The following is a 26,574-nucleotide window of genomic DNA, read 5'->3' on the forward strand; positions in this document are numbered from 1 at the left end:
TTTCAAAATTAGAAGTACCCCTGTCACCCTTACTTGTCTCTAATCGTTTTGTGTCAAGCCATTATCCCTAACAGCAACACTCAGGAGGCCTGTGATTTAGGGTCTCAGTGTGTCATCTTGTTTACGCTGTCTCTTCTCTATGATCTCTGGTCATTATAAATACCCTCCCTTACCCTCCACTGGGCCAGATCAGAGGAAGCTCCTGCCAGACCAAACGCTGGGAGATAGAGACTGGTCCACTACCCAAGCAGCTCAAGCTTGTCTTCACCTGACGGAGAACTACTGAGGCTGATCTGTGCTACATAAAAAATCTGGCAGCATCTTAACAGGGAGGAAGTCCATTAACTTTCCCCCACCAGGCTGGATGTAAAGACAGGGAGGAAGTCCATTAACTTTCCCCCACCAGGCTGGATGTAAAGACAGGGAGGATTTCTGATCATAATCTTTACACTCTTTTGACTCATCTGTATGTTTCATCATTACAACTGTGCTGTAGTTTTTCATGTTTTTATCAGTATTTAGAAATTACATTGGGACAGGTTTTGGTCTGGTCTGGTCAACTGCCTTCCTGTCTGTGTGTCCAGAGGAGCTCCCCCATGTCCCCCTGGTTGACCTGGCTGACACCGGCCATTCCCCTGCTACTGCCCTGGCTGGTCAGGGATGGGTCAGGGATGGTTCAGGCAACTGTGTGTTCACGGTGGGATCGTTCGGTTGGTCTGGATGACCGTGGTCTCTCCCAGGAAGGTGAAGTTGTGATCGGGGGTCTCATCCCCTTCCATAACCTCCCTCCTGCTCCAGACCTGAGCTTCAGCCAACCCCCTGACCTGCAGTCCTGTGTCAAGTAAGTTCTTTCATTTATTTCTGTTCTCTAACTTTGTTATCGTACTTTGACCATTTCTTGTGTCTTTCTTTTCAAAGGTTGTTGAAATGAGATTTTAATCCTTGCTTATTCTTTTGATGTAAGTCAATTTTTTTCTTCATTTTGGAACAGCATTTAATTTTAGCAGGACACTTTTCTTTACTTATTTTCCAAGCCTTATTGTTGTTTCATGTCAGATTTGATCTAAATGTTGTTCTCTTCAGAAGACTGTTAGGTACTCTACTGGAAAATAGACCATTGGTCTTTTACTTTTTACATAGAATCTTAATCAAGTCAAATTGAAATGTTAAATGTTGGGCTTTTTACACAGAATCATAATCACTTCAAAATTAATTGTTAATTGTTTTGCAGACAATTTCAAATCTGATGTTAACAAATTGTCTGCAAAACAATTTCAATCTTTGTTTTTGTCCAACTTCTCTCCTCAATTCTAATGTGTGTCATCTCAGAGAGAGAGACTGTATTTGCTGTAGCACAGTGCCCTATTTCTCTGAGTACATTGAGGCACGGCATATTTCTTGTAAATGCAAACACCTAAATAATATTGTGGTATTTTTCCGTTATGTTCAGCATTAAATATATTTTTGTTGTGCTGTTTTATGTTGAATGTTGTTTCTTCTCACAATAAATGACATTCATCTGATTACAGGCTTACATCATGCTCAATTACACATGTTGAATGTTTCTCTGTCATTGTCACTCTCTCTCCTTTCTCATGTTTCACATCCCTGCTCTCAGTTTCCAAGAGGAACCATTGCAATGGGCACATGCGCTGGTGTTTGCGGTGGACGAGATTAACCGTAACCCCTTCCTGCTGCCGGGGATCCAGCTGGGCTACCGTATCCTGGACAGCTGTAATCAGCACCCCTGGAGCCTGCGAGGGGCACTGTCCCTGGTGTCAGGGGGGAACATCAGATGTGAAACTACAGAGCTTTCTAACCTCAAATGTGATTTTAACCACTAACCACAACCTAATCTTTACCTAAAATGTAAATGTATTGAAATGTATTTGCCAAATAGCCACTAATATTGTGGAGATCCTACACTAAATGAATAACAAATACTGTAGCTCATGTACTTGGTATCATGTAGTTCTGATTAAACAACCATGTTATGTGTATTCTGTCCTGTCCAGCACGGCCATCTAGTGACTGCCCTGTTCCTCTGGTCATTGGCGATGCATCGTCCACTCAGAGCATCATCCTGGCCAGGACCCTGGGGCCGCTCTCTGTGCCTGTGGTCAGTCTCTCTCCACACAACCAGGAAGTGCGATGACTAGAAAAATTGCCATAATACTTTAATTCATCATATTTCAGATGTTCTAGTATTTACTGAGAAATTATATGAGGGTATTTAGTACTTCATAAAAAAAAGATTGGTGTGATTGTGTCCTTAGTCGCTCTCTCAACAACCAGTTTATATACTGAGTGGACAAAACTTTAGGAACACCTGCTGTTCCATGACATAGACTGACCAAGTGAATCCGAGTGAATGCTAAGATCCCTTCTTGATGTCACTTGTTAAATCCACTTCAATCAGTGTAGATGAAGGGGAGGAGACCGGTTAAAGAAGGATTTTAAATACGTTTATTAAGCCTTGAGAAAATTGAGACATGGATTGTGTATATTGGCCATTCAGAGGGTGAATGTGCAAGACAAAAGATTGTGAATGTGGTATGGTAGTAGGTGCCAGGCACACAGGTTTGTGTCAAGAACTGCAATGCTTCTGGGTTTTTCACACTCAATAGTTATCCGTGTGTACCCAGAATGATCCACCACTCAAAGGACATCCAGCCAACTTGAAACAACTGTGGGATTCATTGGAGTCAACATGGACCAGCATCCCTGTGGAACGCTTTTGACACCTTGTAGAGTCCATGCTCCGACGAATTGAGGCTGTTTTGAGGGCAAAGGAGGTGTTCTTAATGTTTTGTGCACTCAGCTAGAAAGATTGCGATAATGCTTTAATTAATTATAATTCATCTGGTCTGGTATTTAGTGAGAAATAATTGATTCAATGGCGTTGTCCTCAGATCAGTTACCAGGCCAGCTGCGGCTGTCTCAGTGACAGACTGGAGTTCCCTAACTTCTTCAGGACCATCCCCAGTGATGTCTACCAGGCCCTCACCATGGCCCGGCTCACCTGGCTGTTGGGATGGACCTGGGTCGGGGCTGTCGCTGTAGACAATGACTACGGTCGTCTGGCCATACAGGTGTTTCTTTATTTTACTTCAAATTTTGTCTACGACTTTATAAATTCTTGCTCAGTTTACAGAAAAAGAAATGCAGAATTGAATTTACATCATAAAACAATTGTATAGAAAACTGAATTATGTTAATTTACATTATTTCTAATACTGTATACTTAAAAAAAATATATTAATCAACTTAATATCAGTATTGTGACCATTTCTCAAGCTCCCTGTGCTTCGTATTTGATCGCCAGGTGTTTGAGGAGGAGATTCGGGGTACGGGGGTGTGCCTGGCATTCTTTGAGACCCTCAACCGGGCGAACCTGGTGAGGGATGTGAAGCGAGCAGCAGACACGGTCCAGGCCTCGACAGCACGGGTGATCCTGGTCTTCCTCTGGTACACTGACATGGGGGCGTTACTCCTGGAGCTGGGGAGGAGAAACGTGACGGACAGGCAGTTTCTGGCCAGTGAGGCATGGAGCACCAGCGGACAACTCCTACGAAACCCCGCCCTCTTTAACGTCGCTCAGGGAGTCGTGGGTGTGGCTATCCGCAGTGCACCTATTCCTGGCTTTGAGGCCCACCTTCGAAGTCTCCACCCCTCTCGTCGTCCCGGAGATGTCCTGTTGAAGGAACTCTGGGAAACGGAGTTTGGGTGTAGTCCTGGAGCAGCACATGGACACAGCACGTCTCTGCTCCCCTCTCCCCTTCCTCCATCGACCTCCGTGTCACTACCACAAACCCCTCCTCCCACCTCCAGTTCCCCTCGTCCACGCCTGGCCTCCTGCAGTGGGGCAGAGACTCTGGTGGAGGTACAGAGCCCCTTCACAGACACCTCCCAGCTGAGAATAACCTATAACGTGTACCTGGCTGTGTATGCTGCAGCCCACGCCCTCCACAGCCTGCTGTCCTGCTCCCAGAGAGACAGTCCTACCTGGGGCAGTAGCTTCACCTGCTCCCCTCCTCACAACATCAGCCCAGCGGAGGTACTCTCATCTATTGCCCGTGTTAATTACAGATGATTTGCAAACAATTAAATAAGTCTGGGGGGGGGGGAATTGGTCATGCCAATGTAATCTTTTTTGTTATTTAATATCATTAAATATTCATGTCCACTTAATAGTCACTATGGGGATATGCTTTGAGTTATTACATCATATTAACAGTGTAATGGTCATGTTTGTGTCTCCTCTCCTCCAAGCTGTTGCAGCACCTGAACCAGGTTAACTTCACCACTCCACTTGGGGAGCCGTTCTACTTCCGGGGCGCGGACGTCCCTGCTGTGTACGACCTTGTGAACTGGCAGGCCACGCCCCAGGGGTTGCTCAAACTTGTCACGATTGGCCGAGTAGACGGGTCCAATCTCCTCATCAACCAATCAGCCATCCAGTGGAACACAGGATCTAATACGGTAAGAAAGACCATTTTTAAAACTTGAACTGAATGGTTTTGTTCAATTGAAATTAATTTCATGTCATCTACAGGTGCCTGTGTCAGTGTGCAGTGACAGCTGTCCCCCAGGCACCCGTGTAGCCAGGAGGAAGGGGGAGCCTGTCTGCTGCTTCGACTGCATCTCCTGCGCTGAGGGAGAGGTCAGCAACACCACAGGTCAGTGAACTGAATATCATCGGTCTTCTCACATCACTGAGGTGTTTGGTTATTCCCACAGTCTGTTGTGTGTTAATGCTTACTTAAGACTTATTAGACTGAATAATTAATGATGCTTTTCAATCATTATAGTAATGAGTTCCATCTCCCAGGCTCTATGCAATGTGACCGCTGTCCTCTGGAGTTCTGGTCCAACAGCCATCGGACCGCCTGCGTCCCTCGTCAGCTCGAGTTCCTCTCCTTCAACGACGTCATGGGCGTCACCCTGACCACTGTTGCCGTGTGCGGCGCTGTGGCAACAGTGGCTGTGTTTATGTTCTTTGTGTACCACCGCCATACCCCTCTGGTAAGAGCTTTAATAAAGTGTTGAATGGGATCAAATTGAGAATTCTTCTATGGTACCATGTATGTGTAACCCTTCCAGGTGCGGGCCAACAACTCGGAGCTGAGCTTCCTGCTTCTCCTGTCACTCAAGCTCTGCTTCCTGTGTTCGTTGGTGTTCATTGGGCGTCCCTCTGTGTGGGCGTGTCGGATCCGCCAGGCGGCTTTTGGGGTCATCTTTGTGCTCTGCCTCTCCTGCCTACTGGTCAAGACCATTGTGGTTCTGGCTGCGTTCCGCTCAGCCAGGCCCGGTGCTGGGCAGCTGATGAGGTGGTTTGGACCCGGTCAGCAGAGAGGGAGTGTCTTCCTCTTTACCAGTGTTCAGGTGAGAGCTTTAACATTGAATTAAATTCAAGTCACCTAACTGAACTAATCAATAATTTACAAGACAAGTAAATTGTGTTTGTAAATGCAGGTGATCATCTGTGCCGTGTGGCTGTCCGTGAGCTCTCCCCTTCCTTACCGTGACCTAGGCCTCAAGGGGTCAAAGGTCATCCTGGAGTGTGAGGTGGGCTCTGTGGTCGGTTTCTCTCTGGTGCTGGGCTACATCGGCCTTCTGGCCTGCCTCTGTCTCCTCTTAGCCTTCCTGGCCAGGAAACTCCCAGACAACTTCAACGAGGCCAAGCTCATCACCTTCAGCATGCTGATCTTCTGTGCTGTGTGGATTTCATTCGTCCCTGCCTACATCAGCTCTCCTGGGAAGTACGCAGACGCTGTGGAGATATTCGCCATCTTAGCTTCCAGCTTTGGGTTACTGCTCTGCATCTTCATGCCAAAATGTTACATCATCCTCCTGAGACCAGAGAGAAACACCAAGAAACACATGATGTCCAAATAGAAACCACCAAGAAACACATGATGTCCAATAAGAAACCACCAAGAAACATGATGTCCAATAAGAAACCACCAAGAAACACATGATGTCCAATTAGAAACCACCAAGAAACACATGATATCCAATTAGAAACCACCAATTAACACATGATGTCCAATTAGAAACCACCAAGAAACATGATGTCCAATTAGAAAACACCAAGAAACACATGATGTCCAATTAGAAACCACCAAGAAACACATGATGTCCAATTAGAAACCACCAAGAAACACATGATGTCCAATTAGAAACCACCAAGAAACACATGATGTCCAATTAGAAACCATCAAGAAACACATGATGTCCAATTAGAAACCACCAAGAAACACATGATGTCCAATTAGAAACCATCAAGAAACACATGATGTCCAATTAGAAACCACCAAGAAACACATGATGTCCAATTAGAAACCACCAAGAAACACATGATGTCCAATTAGAAACCACCAAGAAACACATAATGTCCAATTAGAAACCACCAAGAAACACATGATGTCCAATTAGAAACCACCAAGAAATACATGATGTCCAAATATAGTCTTCATTGTGTTTAGTTAATCACACCATCTCACTATTGTTTTGTATGTTAAATACTTAACAAAGAATGATATGATACATTGTATAATACTTACAAGCAAGTTACATACTTAACAGACTATACCTAATGAACAGGACTTTCCTACCCTGCTGGTAGTGTATGTTTCTAATGATTCAATAATGAGTCAGCAGTGACTCACGGTTGAGTCAACAGTGAATCAATAATTAGTCAACAGTGAGTCTACAGTGAATCAACAGTGAGTCACCAGAACGTCTTCCTCTGAATCACAACATTACTCTTCTTTTCCATCATCAATAGACTTTAATGACATCCATTTCTACCCTGAAATTAAGTTCTGAAAACCAATCAGTTGAATTAGATATGGTTAATGAAAAATGTTGTTCATTCCTTTCACATTTTATAAGGTGTGTAATTGTGTTTTCCCATATGACACAGTTTCCTGATATTTTAATGAAGTATCGTTGTAAATTTCAACAGTTCAATAAAAACACATTCAAGCAACTCCTTTCAAGTCAGAATGTTTTATTAAATTAAAATGTGCATTAATGAATAATTAATTCATTAGTGAATGAGTGTTGCAGCAGAATTCTTTAGAAGGAACAGGGATGTTATGCTGTTCAACACCATGTGATGATTCAATCGAAAGCTTTTCGATGCAGAAACCCACTCATCGGGGATAACCTATCCCCTAGAAGTTTAAAGCCACACACACAGACAAATGAAGTAAATCAAAAGCCTACTTAACAGCCCAAGGAAATAAATAATTTATTATGTGATTAATATTTAGTCACAGAACATCATAATTATAATCAATTACAGGCTACACATCACTAGGGTACTAACAGAATGATAAAATCTCTTTGATTTGATTTAATTTAATGCCATAAAACTACAAACAGAAGTGGAAACTAAAAGGAGCTACTTTACACTATTTGAGACCATCATACTCTGTTACTATACATGTCTCCTTTCCTTTCTTTGCATTGAAAGAGTGTGAGCAAATCCCTAGCAGGCATTGTACCTCCACCTAGTGTTCATATTTCAGATCAGCGCAGAGGACATGAAGAAGACGAGGAGAGGAATCCACTGTAAACTGTTGTTATGGTATTGAGCCTATGGGAGAATCTCAATTTCATTTACGTGATTCCTCGTGTCCTCTCTCCTCGGTCTCCTTTTCAAAACCCAATGAATGAGAAGGTTAGATATCCCTCCCCTCCTGACCTTCTAATCTAATGGGTTTTGAGAAGAAAGCGAGAAGAGAGGACATGAGGAATCAAGGAAATGGAATGAAGATTCTCCCTATGTCTTGGTTGTGGCCCGGCCCATCAGAGCCTTCTTGGTGTTCCTCTCAGGCCTCAGCAGAATGATGTAACACTTAGGGCCGAACAGCGCCACAAGGATGCCAAAGCTGGAAGCTAAGATGGCGAATATCTCCACAGCGTCTGCATACTTCCCAGGAGAGCTGATGTAGGCAGGGACGAAGGATATCCACACGGCACAGAAGTTCAGCATGCTGAAGGTGATGAACTTGGCCTCGTTGAAGTTGTCTGGAAGATTCCTAGCCAGGAAAGCCAAGAGGAAGCTAAGGAACGCCAGAAGGCCGATGTAGCCTAATAACGCTCCGAACCCTGCTACCGACCCCACCACACACTCATATACAATCTTATCATTATGGTAGCGCGTGTTTTTGTGTGGAGTTGGAGAGGCTGAAACCAGCCAGGCTGTGCAGATAGCAGCCTGGAATGAGGTGAGAACCAGGACTGTTCCTCTCTGCTGCCCAGCACCAAACCACTTCAGGCTGGCATTGCCCCCGGGCTTAGAGGTCCTAAACACAGCCAGTACCACCATTGTCTTCACCAGTATACAGGAGACACAAAGAACAAAGCTGATACCAAATGCTGCATGCCTCAGCTGACACGTCCACAGCCGGGGCCGGCCAATGAACAGCAGCGAGCACAGGAAGCAGAGTTTGAGTGACAGCAGAAGCAGGAAGCTGAGCTCAGAGTTGTTGGCCTTGACAACAGGCGTGTTCCTGTAGCGGGTGAAGATTCCGAGGACTACTGCACAGATGAGGGCTCCTAACAACGAGGCAGTCATCAAGGAGATGCCCAGTGAGTCCTGGTAGGAGAGGAACTCAACCCTCTTAGGGATGCAGAGGTCACGCTCCGGGCTGGACCAGAAGTCCTCTGGACATGTCGAGCACTTGGCCGAGTCTGACAGAAATATAGACAAAGAAAATGTGGAAAACATTTTATACAGCCCCAAACCACACTCAAATTCTTTAAATGATATTCACTTCACTGACCTGTGGTGTTGCTGACCTCTCCCTCAGCACAGGAGATGCAGTTAAAGCAGCAGACAGGCTCCCCCTTCTTCCTAGCTACACGGGTGCCTGGGGGACAGCTCTCACTGCACACTGATCGTGGGGGCTTTAAGGACGAAGGTGAGGGGGAATTTAAGCTTTATTTAACCAGGCAAGTCAGTTAAAACAAATTCTTATTTACAATGACGGCCTAGGAGGGAGAATATCAAACTTTAATACGCTCATATTTATACACCCATATTTATACACCCATGGTTAATGCTTCTTTGCCCTCCACTGGTATACATTTACACTGTTTCTGTTGCAGTAGTGAAATATTATATATAACTACAGTTAAAGTCGGAAGTTTACATACACTTAGGTTGGAGTAATTAAATCACATTTTTCAACCACTCCACAAATTTCTTGTTAACAAACTATAGTTTTGGCAAGTCGGTTAGGACATCTACTTTGTGCATGACACAAGTCATTTTTCCAACAATTGTTTACAGACAGATTATTTGTCTTATAATTCACAGTATCATAATTCCAGTTGGTCAGAAGTTTACATTCACTAAGTTGACTGTGCCTTTAAACAGCTTGGAAAATTCCAGAAAATGACACCATGGCTTTAGAAGCTTCTGATAGGCTAATTGACATCATTTGAGTCAATTGGAGGTGTACCTGTGGATGTATTTCAAGGTCTACCTTCAAACTCAGTGCCTCTTTGCTTGACATCATGGGAAAATCAAAACAAATCAGCCAAGACCTCAGAAAAATAATTGTAGACCTCAACAACTCTGGTTCATCTTTGGGAGCAATTTCCAAACGCCTGAAGGTACCACCTTCATCTGAAAAACAATAGTACGCAAGTATAAACACCATGGGACCATGCAGCCGTCATACCACTCAGGAAGGAGATGCGCTCTGTTTCCCAGAGATGAACGTACTTTGGTGCGAAAATGTTCAATCAATCCCAGAACAACAGCAAAGGACCTTGTGAAGATGCTGGAGGAAACAGGTACAAAAGTATCTATATCCACAGTAAAATGAGTCCTATATCGACATAACCTGAAAGGCGGCTCAGCAAGGAAGAAGCCACTGCTCCAAAACCGCCATAAAAAAGCCAGACTATGGTTTGCAACTGCACATGGGGACAAATCGTACTTTTTGGAGAAATGTCCTCTGATCTGATGAAACAAAAATAGAATTGTTTGGCCATAATGACCATCGTTATGTATGGATGAAAAAGGGGGAGGCTTGCAAGCCGAGGAACACCATCAAAACATTGAAGCACGGATGTGGCAGCATTATGTTGTGGGGGTGGTGCACTTCACAAAATAGATGGCATCATGAGGCAGGAAAATTATGTGGATATATTGAAGCAACAGCTCAAGATATCAGTCAGGAAGTTAAATCTTTGTCGGAAATGGGTCTTCCAAATGGACAATGACCCCAAGCATATTTCCAAAGTTGTGGTAAAATGGCTTAAGGACAACAAAGTCAAGGTTTTGGAGTGGCCATCACAAAGCCCTGACCTCAGTCCTATAGAAAATTTGCTGGCAGAACTGAAAAAGCATTTGCGAGCAAGGAGGCCTACAAACCTGACTCAGTTACACCAGCTCCGTCAGGAGGAATTGGCCAAAATGCACCCAACTTATTGTGGGAAGCTTGTGGGAGGCTACCTGAAATGTTTGACCCAAGTTAAACAATTTGAAGGCAATGCTACCAAATACTAATTGAGTGTATGTAAACTTCTGACTCACTGTGAATGTGATGAAAGAAATAAAAGCTGAAATAAATAATTCTCTCTACTATTATTCTGACATTTCACATTCTTAAAATAATGTGGTGATCCTAACTAACCTAAGACATCGAATTTTGACCATAATTAAATGTCAGGAATTGTGAAAAACTGAGTTTAAATGTATTTGGATTAAGGTGTATGTAAACTTCTGACTTCAACTGTATATAACTTTACAAATAACCTTTCTTGACTCAAAGTTCCAGAAAATTCTGTCCTCGTCCAGTGTGAGCTCTTGCCCTGCGGGGGCTGATTCGTCGATCACACCCACATTCTCCAAATGCACGCTCCCGTCCTGGAGCCACACCCAGTTCATGATGTCATAGATGGCCAAGGCGTCTCCTTTGTTATCGAAAGAAACGCGATCGCCAAACCCTGTGGTGAAGTTAACCCTCTCCAGGTAATGGACCAGCTGGTCAGAGGAGGGGGATGGAGGGATGGAGGGAACAGAGGAAAGAGGAGGAGATTAGTAGACAAAAGACAGTATGAAGTCAGGGGACCTTGACTAAGAAAACAGGAAACAGAAGTAAACAGTTGGCAAAGTGTACGTCTGCATCTGTTTGTGTGTGTGTGTTTGTCCAACCTGCCAGGGCTCCAGTCTCTGTAGGCTGGCACAGCGGTGCCCGCTGAAAGGTCCTCTCCCTGGCACACACTGCAGTAGGTCATGCAGGGCATGGGCCAGGGCGTACACTGCCTTGTACGTGTTATACTCCGGCCTGAGCTCAGACACATCCCCATAGTTAGTCTCCACGTCCCTCAGGTCCTCCTGACCTGTACATACATCACCCCCAGCCTCCACCCAACCTGCTGGGGGCTCCAACCTGCACCCAAACACAGCCTCCCAGAACTGTCTCACCTTACCAGAACAGAGAAGGAAATGTTATAGAGGAAAACTCGTTTTTTTCTTCTGTATTGTAGTATTTATAGGCAAAGTAGCCTTTTAAATGTTTTAAACATAATGTATAAAGTATATAAATAAATGGATGGAGTTAAAAGACAACAAACTACTTCACCATGTTGTTTCCAGGGTTATTGGCAGGTTGGTCGTCAGGGCGGATGCTAAGCAGGTAGTCCTTGAGGCCGGGTATCTCTCCACGACGGATGGCGATACCCAGGGTACCCCCCAGGTAGGGCATGAGACGGGGGGTGTGAAACACAGAGGAGGAGGTCCAGGCTTCACTGGCGATCCACTGGAGACCCTTCACATTCTGCACCACCACCTTGTAAAACGGGTTTTATATTTTATAATCTTGGCATCAAGAACACCACAATGGTAATATGCTGTAACACTTTTATACACTGTTGTTTGTGTTTGAGGAGTAACATCCTACAACTATTATGGCTGTTATTAGGGCTGTAGAATGTATTTGCTGATACTTTATTGAGGATAAAACATACTTACTATCACTGTGAAATGTGGTTGCCCCCCCTCGATATCTTAGGATGGATACACTAACTGTCCAGGTCCACCCATACATAAAATATATGCACATATCACTGACTGTAAATCGCTTTGGATAAAAGCATCTGCTAAATGGTATTACTAATATTATTATTATGAAGTGTAAATCTCTCTGGATTAGAGCCTCTGATACTAAAATGTGAATGTATTGTAAGTGTTATTTTAGATGAAGTGTCAAGATAAAATCATCTCTGAACCTCGTCCACCAGAGGGAGCAGGTAGGCCTCGACGGAAAACACCACCACCACACGAGCAGAGGAGCTCTTGATCTCTCCCACAATCCTCTGTAGCTCTGTGGGGCAGTTGTCTTTGGGCAGGACCTGGGAATAGGCCACACAGCCCCCTGACTCGGCTAGGCTTGAGTGGAAGGACCGGGCAGCATGAAATCCGTAGTCATCATCACTGAACACCAGGCCCACCCATGTCCAACCCAACCGACGTAGGATTTGGATCATGGCTCGCACCTGAGATCACATCAACAGAGATTAGACATTACTGATGTTATGGAGAGTAAAAAGAGATCAACATAAACTGCATTCATTATTTTTGTCGCCTTTAATTTAACCTAATCTAAGCTTTTTTTTTTTTATTATTGAACCTTTTATTTAACTGTAATGTCGTTAGACAGTATAAAGTGTATAGTGAGTACACATGGGAACTGACGGTTCACTGTGTAATCATGTCATTGTAGCCATCTTAGAGACAGACCTGGAAGGAATCACTAGGGATGGTTCTGAAGAAGGATGGGTACTTGCTCCGGTCGCTCAGGCAGGAACATGTGGCGTAGTGACTCACCTGAGGGAGTGAAATGTACAATGATAATTTTTTTCTCCTTCAATAAATTTATGAAATAGAAACGTTTCATGCCTGGACTCATTTAAGACCTAAACATGCTGTTTCTCACTCAAAGTGTGGTTTTGAAATACAAGAAGGACATTTCCAATAATGTTGTGATCTTTCTATTCTTTCTGATTTACCATGGGAACCCGGAACAGCCCTAGGACACTGGAGATGGCAATGGAGTGTGTGGACCCTGGGTCTCCCACAATCCCTAATACCGGGGGTGACCCAGAACAAGTCTCATCCAATAGGAACTCTTTCTCTCTCCCACTGGCCAATGACATGGCAGCACGGAGCGATACTCCCAGCTTCTGGCAGTTGTCATAAAGCTGGTATCCGAGCTTGATGTTTGGCAGAAGGTCAGGGTTTCTGTTGATCTCATCTACAGCAAACGCCATAGTCTGGGCCTGCTGGAAACCAAAACTGGTAAAACTGAAAAGGAACATTCAATCAATTTGTAAATGTTTTAAATCACTCTAGAGGTGTTGAACCCTGTGCACCTCTTAAGGGGTGTGTGTGAGAGAGTGTTTTCTTAAGGGGTTGAGAGGAGAAAACAAATTACTTTTGTCAAGGATAGATAATAAAATAGCTTTATCTTAAAGGAAAATGTGCTTAGAAAACAGGAATAATGATTGAAAACAATGGAATACACACAATTAATTAACAGATTTTTTGATACCGCAATGTACTAATCACCAATGTACTATTCACCAATGTAACACAAACCCAGTAGGTCTGCGGGACCAGGGTAGGTTAACACTGATCATAGTGAGGCTTCTTATAGTGGGGATGTCTATCTGTCCTTTATAGGAGAGGTGCAGACACACATCCAGTCCAGTCCAGTCCAGTCCAGTCCAGTAGATGAATACTCACCCCTCACAGTAGAGCTGCTGGGGTTCTGATGTGAAAGATAGCTCAGGGAACACAGTGAAGTAGTGGACCTCAAACAGACCTCCCAGAATCACATCACCCTTCTGGTACATCCCATTCAGACTGAACTGCTCCCGCAGACGACAGGACGAGGAAGAGGATGAGGCAGAGGAGTTGTTCAATTGAAGGCTCAGAGATGAGGAGTTCAGAATCATGATTATAGATAGGTAAAGGTTAATATATTGTCTGACCCTCATAGCTGTACTCTGTCTCTCCCCCTCTCTCTCTTGCTTACTCTCTCTCCCTATTTTTTATAGTGTCAGTGGAGGTTGACAAGGCGGGGAGAGGGGTGGCAGGGGGGATGCAGGGGGAGGGAATTGGGGGGAGGAGTGGCAGGGGGAGGGTTGTTACGGGGAGGGGAGGCGGGGGGGAGGAGTTGGGGGGGAGGAGTGGCAGGGGGAGGGTTGTTACGGGGAGGGGAGGCGGGGGGAGGAGTTGGGGGGAGGAGTGGCAGGGGGAGGGTTGTTACGGGGAGGGGAGGCGGGGGGAGGGGGTCAGAGTTGCAGGTAGGAGATGAGAGGAGGGAGTGTCAGAGAAAGACGAAATGTGAACTGTTGCCACACAAAAAGGGCAACCAGGGAAGAACAAACTCCATTCTAAATACAACCCAGATTCATGTTTATTTATTTTCCTTTTTGTACTTTAACTATTAGGACATCGTTACAACACCGTTGTCACGGCTGTCTGAAGGATCGGACCAAAATGCAGCGTGTTCGTAGTTCCACATATTTTATTTATTGTGAAATGTTGCAAAAACACCAAATACTTGAAAATACAAAAACAAGAAACCGTGACGCAGAGAGGAAAACACACTACTCAAACAACAAACAACAATGAGAAAAACCCCTACTTAAATATGATCTCTAATCAGAGGCAATGAGGATCAGCTGCCTCCAGTTAGAGATCAACCCCAAACAATCCCAATATAGAAATAGAAAAACTAGAACTTAAACATAGAAATAGAAAACATAGAACAACCCAAAACACCCCCTGTCACGCCCTGCCCTTCTCTACTATAGAAAATGACATCTTACTAGGGACAGGATGTGACAACCGTATATAGACATAATATTGACATTTGAAATGTCTCTGTTCCTTTGAAACTTTTGTGAGTTTGTCTGATTTTTTTATTTAACTTTTGTTTATTTCACTTGCTTTGGCAATGTGATCATATGATTCCCATGCCAATAAAGCACTTTGAATTTAATTGAAAGAACTATTACACACCTCCAAGTTATTCCTTCATGTGCCCTGTAGGTGAGCTGTTTTTCTCCCTCTCCCGCTTCCTCTCCCTCTCTCTCCCTCTTCCTCTCTCTATCTCTATCTCTCTCTCTCTCTCTTCCCCTCTCCCTTTCCCTCTCCCTCTCTCACTCTCCCTCCCTCTCTCTCTCCCTCTCTCTCCCTCTCTCCGTCCTTCACAGATGTACCAGTTTATTGCTTGGTGTCTGTTAAAAGGGTTCTCTAGCACCAGGCTAATAATGAGGTTGTGATGAATCGAGAGACACACACACACACTCATATCAAAATAAAATCTAATTTGATTGGTTGCGTACACATATTTTGCAAAATGTTATTGTGAGTGTAATGAAATGCTTATGTTCCAACAGTGCAGCAACAGATAACAATGCAAAACAATACACGCAACAACAACAAGGAATTAAGAAGTGGTCTAAGGCACGACAGAGATGGCCGCCTCGCTTCGTGTTCTTAGGAAACTATGCAGTATTTAGTTTTTTTATGTATTATTTCTTACACTGTTACGCCAGGAAATCTTAAGTCTTGTTACATACAGCCAGGAGGAACTATTGGATATAAGAGAAACATCATCTTACTAACATTATGACCAGAAATATGACTTTCCCGAAGCGGATCCTCTGTTTCACGGTAACATGGCTTACTCGGGATACGTTGTCAGAGTCGGTACAGCCACCCGGTTTCTTCACGCATTGCGCCGACAGAAACAAACATCTCTCTGGTTTGAAGAAGGGCGGGGGTGTATGCCTTATGATTAACGAGTCGTGGTGTGATCATAACAACACACAGGAACTCAAGTCCTTTTGTTCACCTGACCTAGAATTCCTTACAATCAAATGCCGACCGCATTATCTACCAAGAGAATTCTCTTCGATTATAATAACAGTCGTGTACTTACACCCCCCCCCCCATGCAGACCAGACACCTCGGCAGCCCTGAAAGAACTTCATTGGACTCTGTAAACTGGAAGCCACATATCCTGAGGCTGCATTTATTGTAGCTGGGGATTTTAACAAGGCTAATCTGAAAACAAGGCTCCCTAAATTTTATAAGCATATCGAATGTGCGACCCGGGCTGGCAAATTTCTGGATCATTGCTACTCTAACTTCCACGACGCATACAAAGCCCTCCCTCGCCCTCCTTTCGGCAAATCTGACAACGACTACATTTTGTTGCTCCCAGCCTATAGACAGAATCTAAAACAGGAAACGCACATGCTCAGGTCTGTTCAATGCTGGTCCGACCAATCTGATTCCACACTTCAAGATTGCTTCGATCACATGGACTGGGATATGTTCCGGATAGCGTCGAACACCAACATTGATGTATACGCTGATTCAGTGAGCGAGTTTATTAGCAAGTGCATCGGTGATGTTGTACCCACGGCGATTATTAAAACCTTACCCAACCAGAAACCGTGGATTGATTGCAGCATTCGCGCAAAACTGAAAGCACGAACCACTGCTTTTGGTCAATTGGTCAATTGATATTTGTTCAAGTACTTAACTATAGAGAACATACAAAAATGCTATGGTAATATATATTTTTTAGTTTACACACTCCCATAAATGTCACACATGATGGATCATTAGCTTATACACTAACTTTCACACATCTAGCTGGCCGGGCGGGGTGGGTGTGGAACCAGAGACAGCAGTGGGGTCAAACTGTAGAACCCAGTTCCTACATTTGAACATGAAAATTGATTTTTATCAAACAAAATGATGCTACATTTTATCTCTGGGACCCTCATGATGACAAATCAGAGCAAGATTACTGAATGTAAGTACATTATTTACCTTCAGAGGTGAATGTATCAAACCAGTTGCTATGTTGTGCACTCTCCTCAAACAATAGCATGGTATTTTCTCACTGTAATAGCTACTGTAAATTGGACATTACAGTTAACAAGTATGTAACAAGAATTTAAGCCTTCTGCCCATATCAGATATGTCTATGTGCCGGAAAGTTGGCTGTTGTATACAACGTCATTCTAGTTACGTTAGCAACAACGGTCCCGGTTTAGGGACACCCATCCTTTAGAGGTTTAAGAAGAGTGGTTTGGAGGGTCATTTTGTGGAGGTGTGTGCATGTTGTGTGGTGTGTGTGTGTGTGTGTGTGTGTGTGTGTGTGTGTGTGTGTGTGTGTGTGTGTGTGTGTGTGTGTGTGTGTGTGTGTGTGTGTGTGTGTGTGTGTGTGCTGTTGGCCTGCCTCCATATCCCTTTAGTGTGTCAATGAAAGCTGTTTGATCTGGTCTCTATTAGGTATTTCCCAGTGATGCTGTTCCCTGTGGGGTATAAATTGTGATGTTATTCCATGTGGGTGTAAACTGTGATGCTGTGGGGTGTAAGCTGTGATGCCCTTCCTTGTGGGGTGTAAACTGTGACGCTGTGGGGTGTACCTGTGATGCTGTGGGATGTAAACTGTGATGCTGTGGGGTGTAAGCTGTGATGCTGTGGGGTGTAACATTGTGTTGCTATGGGGTGTAAACGGTGACACTGTGAGGTGTAAACTGTCACTTTGATGGACACTCCCATTTACTTCCCATGCTGTTGTCGCTGTGCGTTTGTTTCTGTGCATGTGTCCTCTTTCCCCATTCTACTCTATGCTTCTTTCCCCATTCTACCCTATGCCTCTTTCCCCAATCTACCCTATGCCTGTTCCCCATTCTACCCTATGCCTCTTCCCCATTCTACCCTATGCCTCTTTCCCCATTCTAGCCTAAGCCTCTTTCCCCATCCTACTCTATGCCTCTTTCCACATTCTACCCTAAGCATCTTTCCCCATTCTACCATAAGCCTCTTTCCCCATTCTACTCTATACCTCTTTCCCCATTCTACTATATGCCTCTTTCCCCATTCTAATCTATGCCTCTTCCTCCATTCTACATCTTCTTCCTCCTTCATACTTTTTCTGTGCTTTCTTCTTGCTGTAGGGGAGGGAGGAAGAGGAAGACGAGCCCGAGCAGCGATCTTAATTTGAAAGTTCACTTTTTCCGGGCGTTGCTACGACGTCCCCGAATGAGCTATCGGACAGAAACTTTAGGGTCTGTCTCTATGGGCAGAGGCAGTTTCAATGCACCTATTCTTGTGACTTTGGGACTTTTCTAAATGTCGTCATTTTCGCGTTGATCAAAATTAATTGAAGTCATTGCAAATGTACGAGGCTGTTTATCGGCCTGAGAACCTTCTAGAGCCACATAACTCACCGTGCAGTATTGAATTAAGATCTAGAACATGTATATAAGTTTCAGAGCTCTAGGTCTGACGGTTCTTTGATAGTTCGAACGCAGGTAACTATTGCAGGCTCTGTGTATCTGTAAGCCTCACACTGTGTCACTCCCCATTGACTGTGTGTGTGTGTGTGTGTGTGTGTGTGTGTTTTAGTTCAGAAAATCACAGGAAATCACAGAAATCACGTAGAGCTCCAAAACCCGCCTTAACGGATTCGTCTGAACATGCTGCAGCTTGATCTATAACGTTTTTGAAACACCATTGGCGTCCCTTATGTAGGAAATGTAGGAGTCTGCTGTTTACGATACCCAGTGGATAAGTGGGGAAGATGGGCGACACCTGGTTGGGGGGGTGGAGACAAGCACACGGACAGGTGAAACAGATCAGGGCATGACACTCTGGGTCTTCCTTTCCTGTGGCAGTTCTCATGAGATCCAGTTTCATCATAACGCTGGATGGTTTTTGCGACTGAACTTGAAGAAACTTTCAAAGTTCTTGAAATTTCAGAATTGACTAACCTTCATGTCTGAAAGTAATGATGGACTGTCATTTCTCTTTGCTGAGTTTAACTGTTCTTGCCATAACATGGACTTGGTGTTTTACCAATTAGGGCTTTCTTCTGTATACCACCCCTTCCTTGTCACAACACAACTGATTGGCTCAAATGCATTAAGAATGAAAGAAATTCCACTAATTAACATTTAATAAGGCTACACCTGTTCATTGAAATGCATTCCAGGTGACTACCTCATGAAGCTGGTTGAGAGAATGCCAAGAGTGTGCAAAGCTGTCATCAAGGGAAAGGGTGGCTACTTTGAAGAATCTCAAATATAAAATATATTTTGATTTGTTTAACACTTTTTTGGTTACTACATGATTCCATATGTGTTATTTCATAGTGTTGATGTCTTCACTATGATTCCACAATGTTGATCACAGTACAAATAAAGAAAAACCCTTGAATGAATAGATGTGTCCAAACTTTTGACTGGTACTATATATGATTTTGCTGTTTGTTCTTTGTTATTAAAGAGCTAAACAGATTGGAGAAGTGGTCTATCCATACATCTCCATTTTGGAAAGATAACCCATCTTGTTGTTGTTTGTTTAGAGTTTTTCAAATTTTCCTAGAAGTGGTTAGATTCTATGGATTCTTCAATTACATTGAGCTGATTTCTGAGGTGCCTTTCCTTCTTTTTTTGCAGTGTATTTCTGTATTGTTTTAGTGATTCACCATAGTGAAGGCATAAGCTCTGATTTTCTGGGTCTCTATGTTTTTAGTTGGATAGGTATCTCCATTTCTTTCTTTAGGTTTTTGCGTTCTTCATCAAACCATTTGGCATTGTTGTTCATTTTCTTAGGTTGGCTGCTTTATAGATTTTGACAGGGAAACTGAGAGGTCAAAGATATTGTTTAGGTTTTCTACTGCTAAGTTTATACTTTCACTGTTACAGTGCATCATTTTGTCTGGGAAATTGTCTAGAAGGAATTGAATTTGTTGTTGCCTAATTGTTTTTTTTGGTAGATTTCCACACTACTTTCCTTCCGTCTATAGCATTTCTTAATAATTCATATAATATAGTTTCTTGGGCTTTGATGCCTCAGGATTGAGCATAGCTCTGTTCACGTAGAGTGTGATTTTGCTGTGATCTTATAGGGATGTCAGTGGACTGACTGACAGAACGCTCTAAGAGACTCTGGGTTGAGGTCAGTGATAAAGTTGTCTACAGTACTACTGCCAAGAGATGAGCTATAGGTGTACCTACCAAAGGAGTCCCCTTGAAGCCTACCTTTGACTATGTACATACCCAGTGTCCTACAGAGCTGCAGGACTTTTTGTTGGTTATGTTGTCGTAGTTGTGTCTAGGGGGGCATATGGGTGAGGGAATACTGTCACCTCCAGGTAGATGTTTGTCCCCTTGTGTTCTGAGGTTGTCAGGTTCTTGTCCAGTTCTGTCATTTAGGTCACCACAGACTAGTACATGTCCGTGGGCCTGGAAATTGTTAATCTCCCCCTCTAGGATGGAGAAGCTGTCATCGTTAAGTATGGCGATTCTAATGCAGGGAAATAGGTAGCACACATGAGGAATTTTTTCTCCAATGACATCATTTCAGTATTTATTTCTAGACAGATGTAAAATGTTCCAGTTTTGACAAATTTAACAGAGTGGGTTAGGTCTGGTCTATACCAAATCAGCCTACCCCTGAGTCTCTTCCACATTTCACACTTGGAACCTAGAGGGCAACCAGTGGGTCTGTCTCCTTCATACCATGTTTCTTGTAGGATGACAATGTCTGTATTTCCAATTTTATTAACGAAGTCTGGGTTCCTTCTCTTTAGGCCGAAGGCAGATGACCTCAGACCTTGTATATTCCAGGATAAGATGGTACAAGCTTTGTGTTCCATAGTGTCTAGTGTTGTTTTTGTGGTTTAGGCCCGGACCATCACAGTAGGGCAGAGCATGTTGAGCATCGGATACATACCTCTTAGGTCGCAGGATGGAGCTTGGGCGGGTGTAATAGTGGGGTTTGGGCCTGTTGCTCTGCTCACGACCTGGGCATATGTCCTGCTGTCATGTTGAGGTCCTTGCCTCAGGGGCGGGGGGCATGGGGTGGGTAGAAGGAGCATAGGTCTGATATAGGGGGGCCTATATAGGGTGTGGCCAGGGTTAGCTTGGGGTGGTCTTAGCTGGTTTTGGTGTGGCTGGTGATGTTGTGGTCTGGGTGTAGGTCCTCTTGGTGTGTGTTCTCTCATTGCAGGTCCTTCAGGAGGGGTCTTGCAGGTCTGGGAGGGGATCTCTCTGGTCTGGCAGGGGTGTCTGTTTCTCTGTTGCTCCTGTGTGAGGTGCTGGGTCTGTGGTTTAGGGTTACGTCCTTCAGGGTCCTGGCAAAGGTTGGGATTGCTGCCTTGTGGAGGTGGACCTGGTCGTAAAGGCTGTTCAAGTCCAGGGTGGAGTGGTGGGCCAGGTATTCATAGACGTAACCCCTTCCTGCTGCCAGGGGTCCGGCTGGGCTACCGTATCCTGGACAGCTGTAGTCAGCACCCCTGGAGCCTGCGAGGGGCACTGTCCCTGGTGTCAGGGGGGAACATCAGATGTGAAACTACAGAGCTTTCTAACCTCAAATGTGATTTTAACCACTAACCACAACCTAATCTTTACCTAAAATTTAAATGTATTGAAATGTATTTGCCAAATAGCCACTAATATTGTGGAGATCCTACACTAAATGAATAACAAATACTGTAGCTCATATACTTGGTTTCATGTAGTTCTGATTAAACAACCATGTTATGTGTATTCTGTCCTGTCCAGCATGGCCATCTAGTGACAGCCCTGTCCCTCTGGTCATTGGCGATGCATCGTCCACTCAGATCATCATCCTGGCCAGGACACTGGGGCCGCTCTCTGTGCCTGTGGTCAGTCTCTCTCCACACAACCAGGAAGTGCAATGGCTAGAACAATTGCCATCAAACTTTAATTCATAACACTTCAGATAGTCTTGCATTTACTGAGATATTTTTTGAGGGTATTTGGTACTTCATTAAACAAAAATATTGATGTGATTGTGTCCTTAGTCTCACTCTCAACAACCAGTTTATATACTGAGTGGACAAAACTTTAGGAACACCTGCTTGATGTCACTTGTTAAATACACTTCAATCAGTGTAGATGAAGGGGAGGAGACAGGTTAAAGAAGGATTTAAAAAATATTTTTTAAGCCTTGAGAAAATTGAGACATGGATTGTGTATTTTCAGAGGGTGAATGTGCAAGACAAAAGATTGTGAATGTGGTATGGTAGTAGGTGCCAGGCACACCGGTTTGTGTCAAGAACTGCAATGCTGCTCAGTTTTTCATGCTCAATAGTTATCCGTGTGTAGCAAGAATGATCCACCACCCAAAGGACATCCAGCCAACTTGAAACAACTGTGGGATTCATTGGAGTCAACATGGACCAGCATCCCTGTGGAACGCTTTCGACACCTTGTAGAGTCCATGCCCTGATGAATTGAGGCTGTTTTGAGGGCGAAGGGGGTGCTTTAATGCTTTTGTGTGCGGGGCACTGTCCTCAGATAATCGCATGGTATGCTTTCGCCATAAAGAATTTTGCACTCTGCAATTTCACCGGAAGTTGTCGAGATGGGATGTTAGCGTCCCACTGATTCACAAGAAGTTTAAAGACTTATTAGACTGAATAATTACTGATGCTTTTCAATCATTATAGTAATGAGTTCCATCTCCCAGGCTCTATGCAATGTGACCGCTGTTCTCTGGAGTTCTGGTCCAACAGCCATCGGACCGCCTGCGTCCCTCGTCAGCTCGAGTTCCTCTCCTTCAACGACGTCATGGGCGTCACCCTGACCACTGTTGCCATGTGCGGCACTGTGTCAACAGTGGCTGTGTTTATGTTCTTTGTGTACCACCGCCACACCCCTCTGGTAAGAGCTTTAATAAACTGTTGAATGGGATCAAATTGAGAATTCTTCTATGGTACCATGTGTGTGTCACCCTTCCAGGTGAGGGCCAACAACTCGGAGCTGAGCTTCCTGCTTCTCCTGTCACTCAAGTTCTGCTTCCTGTGTTTGTTGGTGTTCATTGGCCGTCCCTCTGTGTGGGCGTGTCGGATCCGCCAGGCAGCATTTGTGGTCATCTTCGTGCTCTGCCTCTATTGCCTACTGGTCAAGACCATTGTGGTTCTGGCTGCGTTCCACTCAGCCAGGCCCGGTGCTGGGCAGCTGATGAGGTGTTTTGTATCTGGTCAGCAGAGAGGGAGTGGCTTCCTCTTTACCAGTGTCACCTAGGTGAATTAATCAATAATTTATAAGATATTTATATTGTGTTCGTAATTGTTTGTAAACGCAGGTGATCATCTGTGCCGCGTGGCTGTCCGTGAGCCCTCCTCTGCCTTACCGTGACCTAGGCCTCAAAGGGTCAAAGGTCATCCTGGAGTGTGAGGTGGGCTCTGTGGTTGGTTTTTCTCTGGTGCTGGGCTACATCGGCCTGCCTCTGTCTCCTCTTAGCCTTCCTGGCCAGGAAACTCCCAGACAACTTCAACGAGGCCAAGCTCATCACCTTCAGCATGCTGATCTTCTGTGCTGTGTGGATTTCATTCGTCCCTGCCTACATCAGCTCTCCTGGGAAGTACACAGACGCTGTAGAGATATTCGCCATCTTAGCTTCCAGCTTTGGGTTACTGCTCTGCATTTTCATGCCAAAATGTTACATCATCCTCCTGAGACCAGAGAGAAACACCAAGAAACACATGATGTCCAAATAGAAACCACCAAGAAACAAATGATGTCCAATTAGAAACCATCAAGAAACACATGATGTCCAATTAGAAACCACCAAGAAACACATGATGTCCAATTAGAAACCACCAAGAAACACATGATGTCCAATTAGAAACCACCAAGAAACACATGATGTCCAAATAGAAACCACCAAGAAACACATGATGTCCAATTAGAAACCACCAAGAAACACATGATGTCCAATTAGAAACCACCAAGAAACACATGATGTCCAATTAGAAACCACCAAGAAACACATGATGTCCAATTAGAAACCACCAAGAAACACATGATGTCCAATTAGAAACCACCAAGAAACACATAATGTCCAATTAGAAACCACCAAGAAACACATGATGTCCAATTAGAAACCACCAAGAAACACATAATGTCCAATTAGAAACCAGCAAGAAACACATGATGTCCAATTAGAATCCAGCAAGAAACACATGATGTCCAATTAGAAACCACCAAGAAATACATGATGTCCAATTAGAAACCACCAAGAATCACATGATGTCCAATTAGAAACCACCAAGAAACACATAATGTCCAATTAGAAACCAGCAAGAATCACATGATGTCCAATTAGAAACCACCAAGAAACACATGATGTCCAATTAGAAACCAGCAAGAAATACATGATGTCCAATTAGAAACCACCAAGAATCACATGATGTCCAATTAGAAAGCATCAAGAAACACATGATGTCCAATTAGAAACCACCAAGAAACACAGGATGTCCAATTAGAATCCACCAAGAAACACATGATGTCCAATTAGAAACCACCAAGAAACACATGATGTCCAATTAGAAACCACCAAGAAACACATGATGTCCAATTAGAAACCAGCAAGAAACACATGATGTCCAATTAGAAACCAGCAAGAAACACATGATGTCCAATTAGAAACCACCAAGAAACACATGATGTCCAATTAGAAACCAGCAAGAAACACATGATGTCCAATTAGAATCCAGCAAGAAACACATGATGTCCAATTAGAAACCACCAAGAAACACATGATGTCCAATTAGAAACCACCAAGAAACACATGATGTCCAATTAGAAACCACCAAGAAACACATGATGTCCAATTAGAAACCACCAAGAAACACATGATGTCCAATTAGAAACCAGCAAGAAACACATGATGTCCAATTAGAAACCACCAAGAAACACATGATGTCCAATTAGAAACCACCAAGAAACACATGATGTCCAATTAGAAACCACCAAGAAACACATGATGTCTAATTAGAAACCACCAAGAAATACATGATGTCCAATTAGAAACCAGCAAGAAATACATGATGTCCAATTAGAAACCACCAAGAAATACATGATGTCCAATTAGAAACCACCAAGAATCACATGATGTCCAATTAGAAACCACCAAGAAACACATAATGTCCAATTAGAAACCAGCAAGAATCACATGATGTCCAATTAGAAACCACCAAGAAACACATGATGTCCAATTAGAAACCAGCAAGAAATACATGATGTCCAATTAGAAACCACCAAGAATCACATGATGTCCAATTAGAAAGCATCAAGAAACACATGATGTTGTCATGACGTTGGCCTGTGGGTAAGGTTTATGACCCCCCATAAATACCTTTCTCCCTTCCCCTCTCTTTCTGACCCTACTGAAGGACTTGAATAGCCTGTGTTAAATATAGAGAGTCTGGGAACATCAAACAAATGGGGAAAAGGAACCATATTTTGGTAATAAAACCAGTTGGAAATATGCTTGGGAACGTAATGAGTATGGATGTCAGTTCGGTTGTCATCTGAGACATTATGACTGATGACAGGACGACATAAACTGTACCTGAGAAAGTATACACCCTCTAGTTATCAGAGTAACATGGAATTGTTATGCAATTGAAATGTTTGATATTGAAATTGTTTGTTAGGAGATTAAATGTAATTTTAGCTTCCAAATGAGAGAATTGGGTTTTCATAAGGAAAGTGCCCTGCTTGATCAGTGGCCCACCCCTGTGAAGAGACAGGGGTTATAAACGATGAAACACATCCTTCCCCCTCTCCACTATATAAGCCTTTGACGAAAAGATAACCACATGTTCCAGTACGTGAGGTCTGCAGCCTCTACGTTAGAAAGACACACATGTCAAGTACAGAACTAAGCCAACCTCGGCGTGAGCTTTGGTGGCGATTGGTATGAACTTTGAGCTTATTCACTACAGAAGTGATACTTCCTAGCCGTTGAGTTAGCAGCGGCCGCTGTAGACGTGGGCTAGGAAAGGACGGACGACGGATCCAGTCTAACAAACAGACAAAGATACCACCACGTATCAAATGTACCACCAGAGACATTCTTCCGAGGACAGGAAGATCTGTTGGCCAACCCGGCCAGCATCTACGACCAATCTACCGAAGCGCAGCTCAGAGTAAATATTTATTGCATTTTCCTTTTCCAAATGGGCGGTAATTTAGAATGCATAAGATAATGTATTTACGATAGCATAGCTGCTGTTTCTTCGTTCCTAAGTCTTCCCGCTCTTTCATTCAAGCCCAACCCCCTTTCCTTTGTGTAACCAGCCATCATGTATGACATCATTTGTATTCGGTGTATTTGTAATTCTGTGTGATTAGTTTAGGTATTTAGTAAATAAATAATTAAACCCAATTTGGTATTGCTGATTCAACTTGTTAGCCAGGGTTCATGAAGAAAGCCAAGAATTTACAACGTTCATTATGAGACTGAAAATAAGATAAGGGTTAATATTGACTGCTATCAATGTAAAGTATTACTAAGTATTTTAAGAGTTTATTCGGAAGATAACGGCTCTATAAACGTTCTTCCGTGGTGCCCCGACTTTCTAGTTAATTACATTTACATGATTAGCTTAATCAGGTAATATTAATTACAGAGAAAGAATTTTATAGGTTAGCATGTCATATCACTTAATCCGGCATAGCCAAAGACAC

At 43.6% G+C, this 26,574-nt stretch overlaps 2 protein-coding genes and 1 pseudogene across 2 annotated transcripts; 2 read left to right on the forward strand and 1 right to left on the reverse strand.

The window, feature by feature from the left end:
• Positions 1–596: 596 nt before the first annotated feature.
• LOC106581479 (extracellular calcium-sensing receptor) lies at positions 597–5,962 on the forward strand. The gene is made up of 10 exons (XM_045703418.1): positions 597–841; positions 1,619–1,797; positions 2,016–2,119; positions 2,913–3,092; positions 3,326–4,057; positions 4,273–4,482; positions 4,556–4,679; positions 4,832–5,025; positions 5,104–5,385; positions 5,476–5,962. The coding sequence occupies exons 1-10, from the start codon at positions 597–599 to the stop codon at positions 5,896–5,898; spliced, it is 2,673 nt and encodes an 890-aa protein (XP_045559374.1). The 3' UTR covers positions 5,899–5,962.
• Positions 5,963–7,792: 1,830 nt separating this feature from the next.
• On the reverse strand, positions 7,793–13,988 carry LOC106581487 (extracellular calcium-sensing receptor). The gene is made up of 9 exons (XM_014163562.2): positions 13,775–13,988; positions 13,039–13,333; positions 12,770–12,856; positions 12,259–12,525; positions 11,613–11,819; positions 11,183–11,455; positions 10,784–11,011; positions 8,799–8,922; positions 7,793–8,706 (listed from the first exon to the last, which is right to left on the reverse strand). Exons 1-9 carry the CDS (start codon positions 13,984–13,986, stop codon positions 7,793–7,795), a joined length of 2,607 nt encoding a protein of 868 aa, XP_014019037.2. The 5' UTR covers positions 13,987–13,988.
• Positions 13,989–20,926: 6,938 nt separating this feature from the next.
• LOC106581488 (vomeronasal type-2 receptor 26-like) lies at positions 20,927–23,597 on the forward strand (annotated as a pseudogene).
• The last annotated feature ends 2,977 nt before the right edge of the window (positions 23,598–26,574 follow it).

This window comes from Salmo salar, chromosome ssa20, assembly GCF_905237065.1.
Source record: "Salmo salar chromosome ssa20, Ssal_v3.1, whole genome shotgun sequence".
In the NCBI taxonomy this organism is placed as follows: domain Eukaryota; kingdom Metazoa; phylum Chordata; class Actinopteri; order Salmoniformes; family Salmonidae; genus Salmo; species Salmo salar.

Coding starts and splice junctions, on each gene's coding strand:
- LOC106581479 (XM_045703418.1), top strand. CDS start 597: ATGTCCCCCTGGTTGACCTGGCTGACACCGGCCATTCCCCTGCTACTG. Junction 842..1,618: donor GACCTGCAGTCCTGTGTCAA/GTAAGTTCTTTC, acceptor CCCTGCTCTCAG/TTTCCAAGAGGAACCATTGC. Junction 2,120..2,912: donor GGCCGCTCTCTGTGCCTGTG/GTCAGTCTCTCT, acceptor CGTTGTCCTCAG/ATCAGTTACCAGGCCAGCTG.
- LOC106581487 (XM_014163562.2), bottom strand. CDS start 13,986: ATGATTCTGAACTCCTCATCTCTGAGCCTTCAATTGAACAACTCCTCT. Junction 11,820..12,258: donor TGCTCCCTCTGGTGGACGAG/GTTCAGAGATGA, acceptor CCGTTTTACAAG/GTGGTGGTGCAGAATGTGAA. Junction 8,923..10,783: donor GGAACTTTGAGTCAAGAAAG/GTTATTTGTAAA, acceptor TCGTCCTTAAAG/CCCCCACGATCAGTGTGCAG.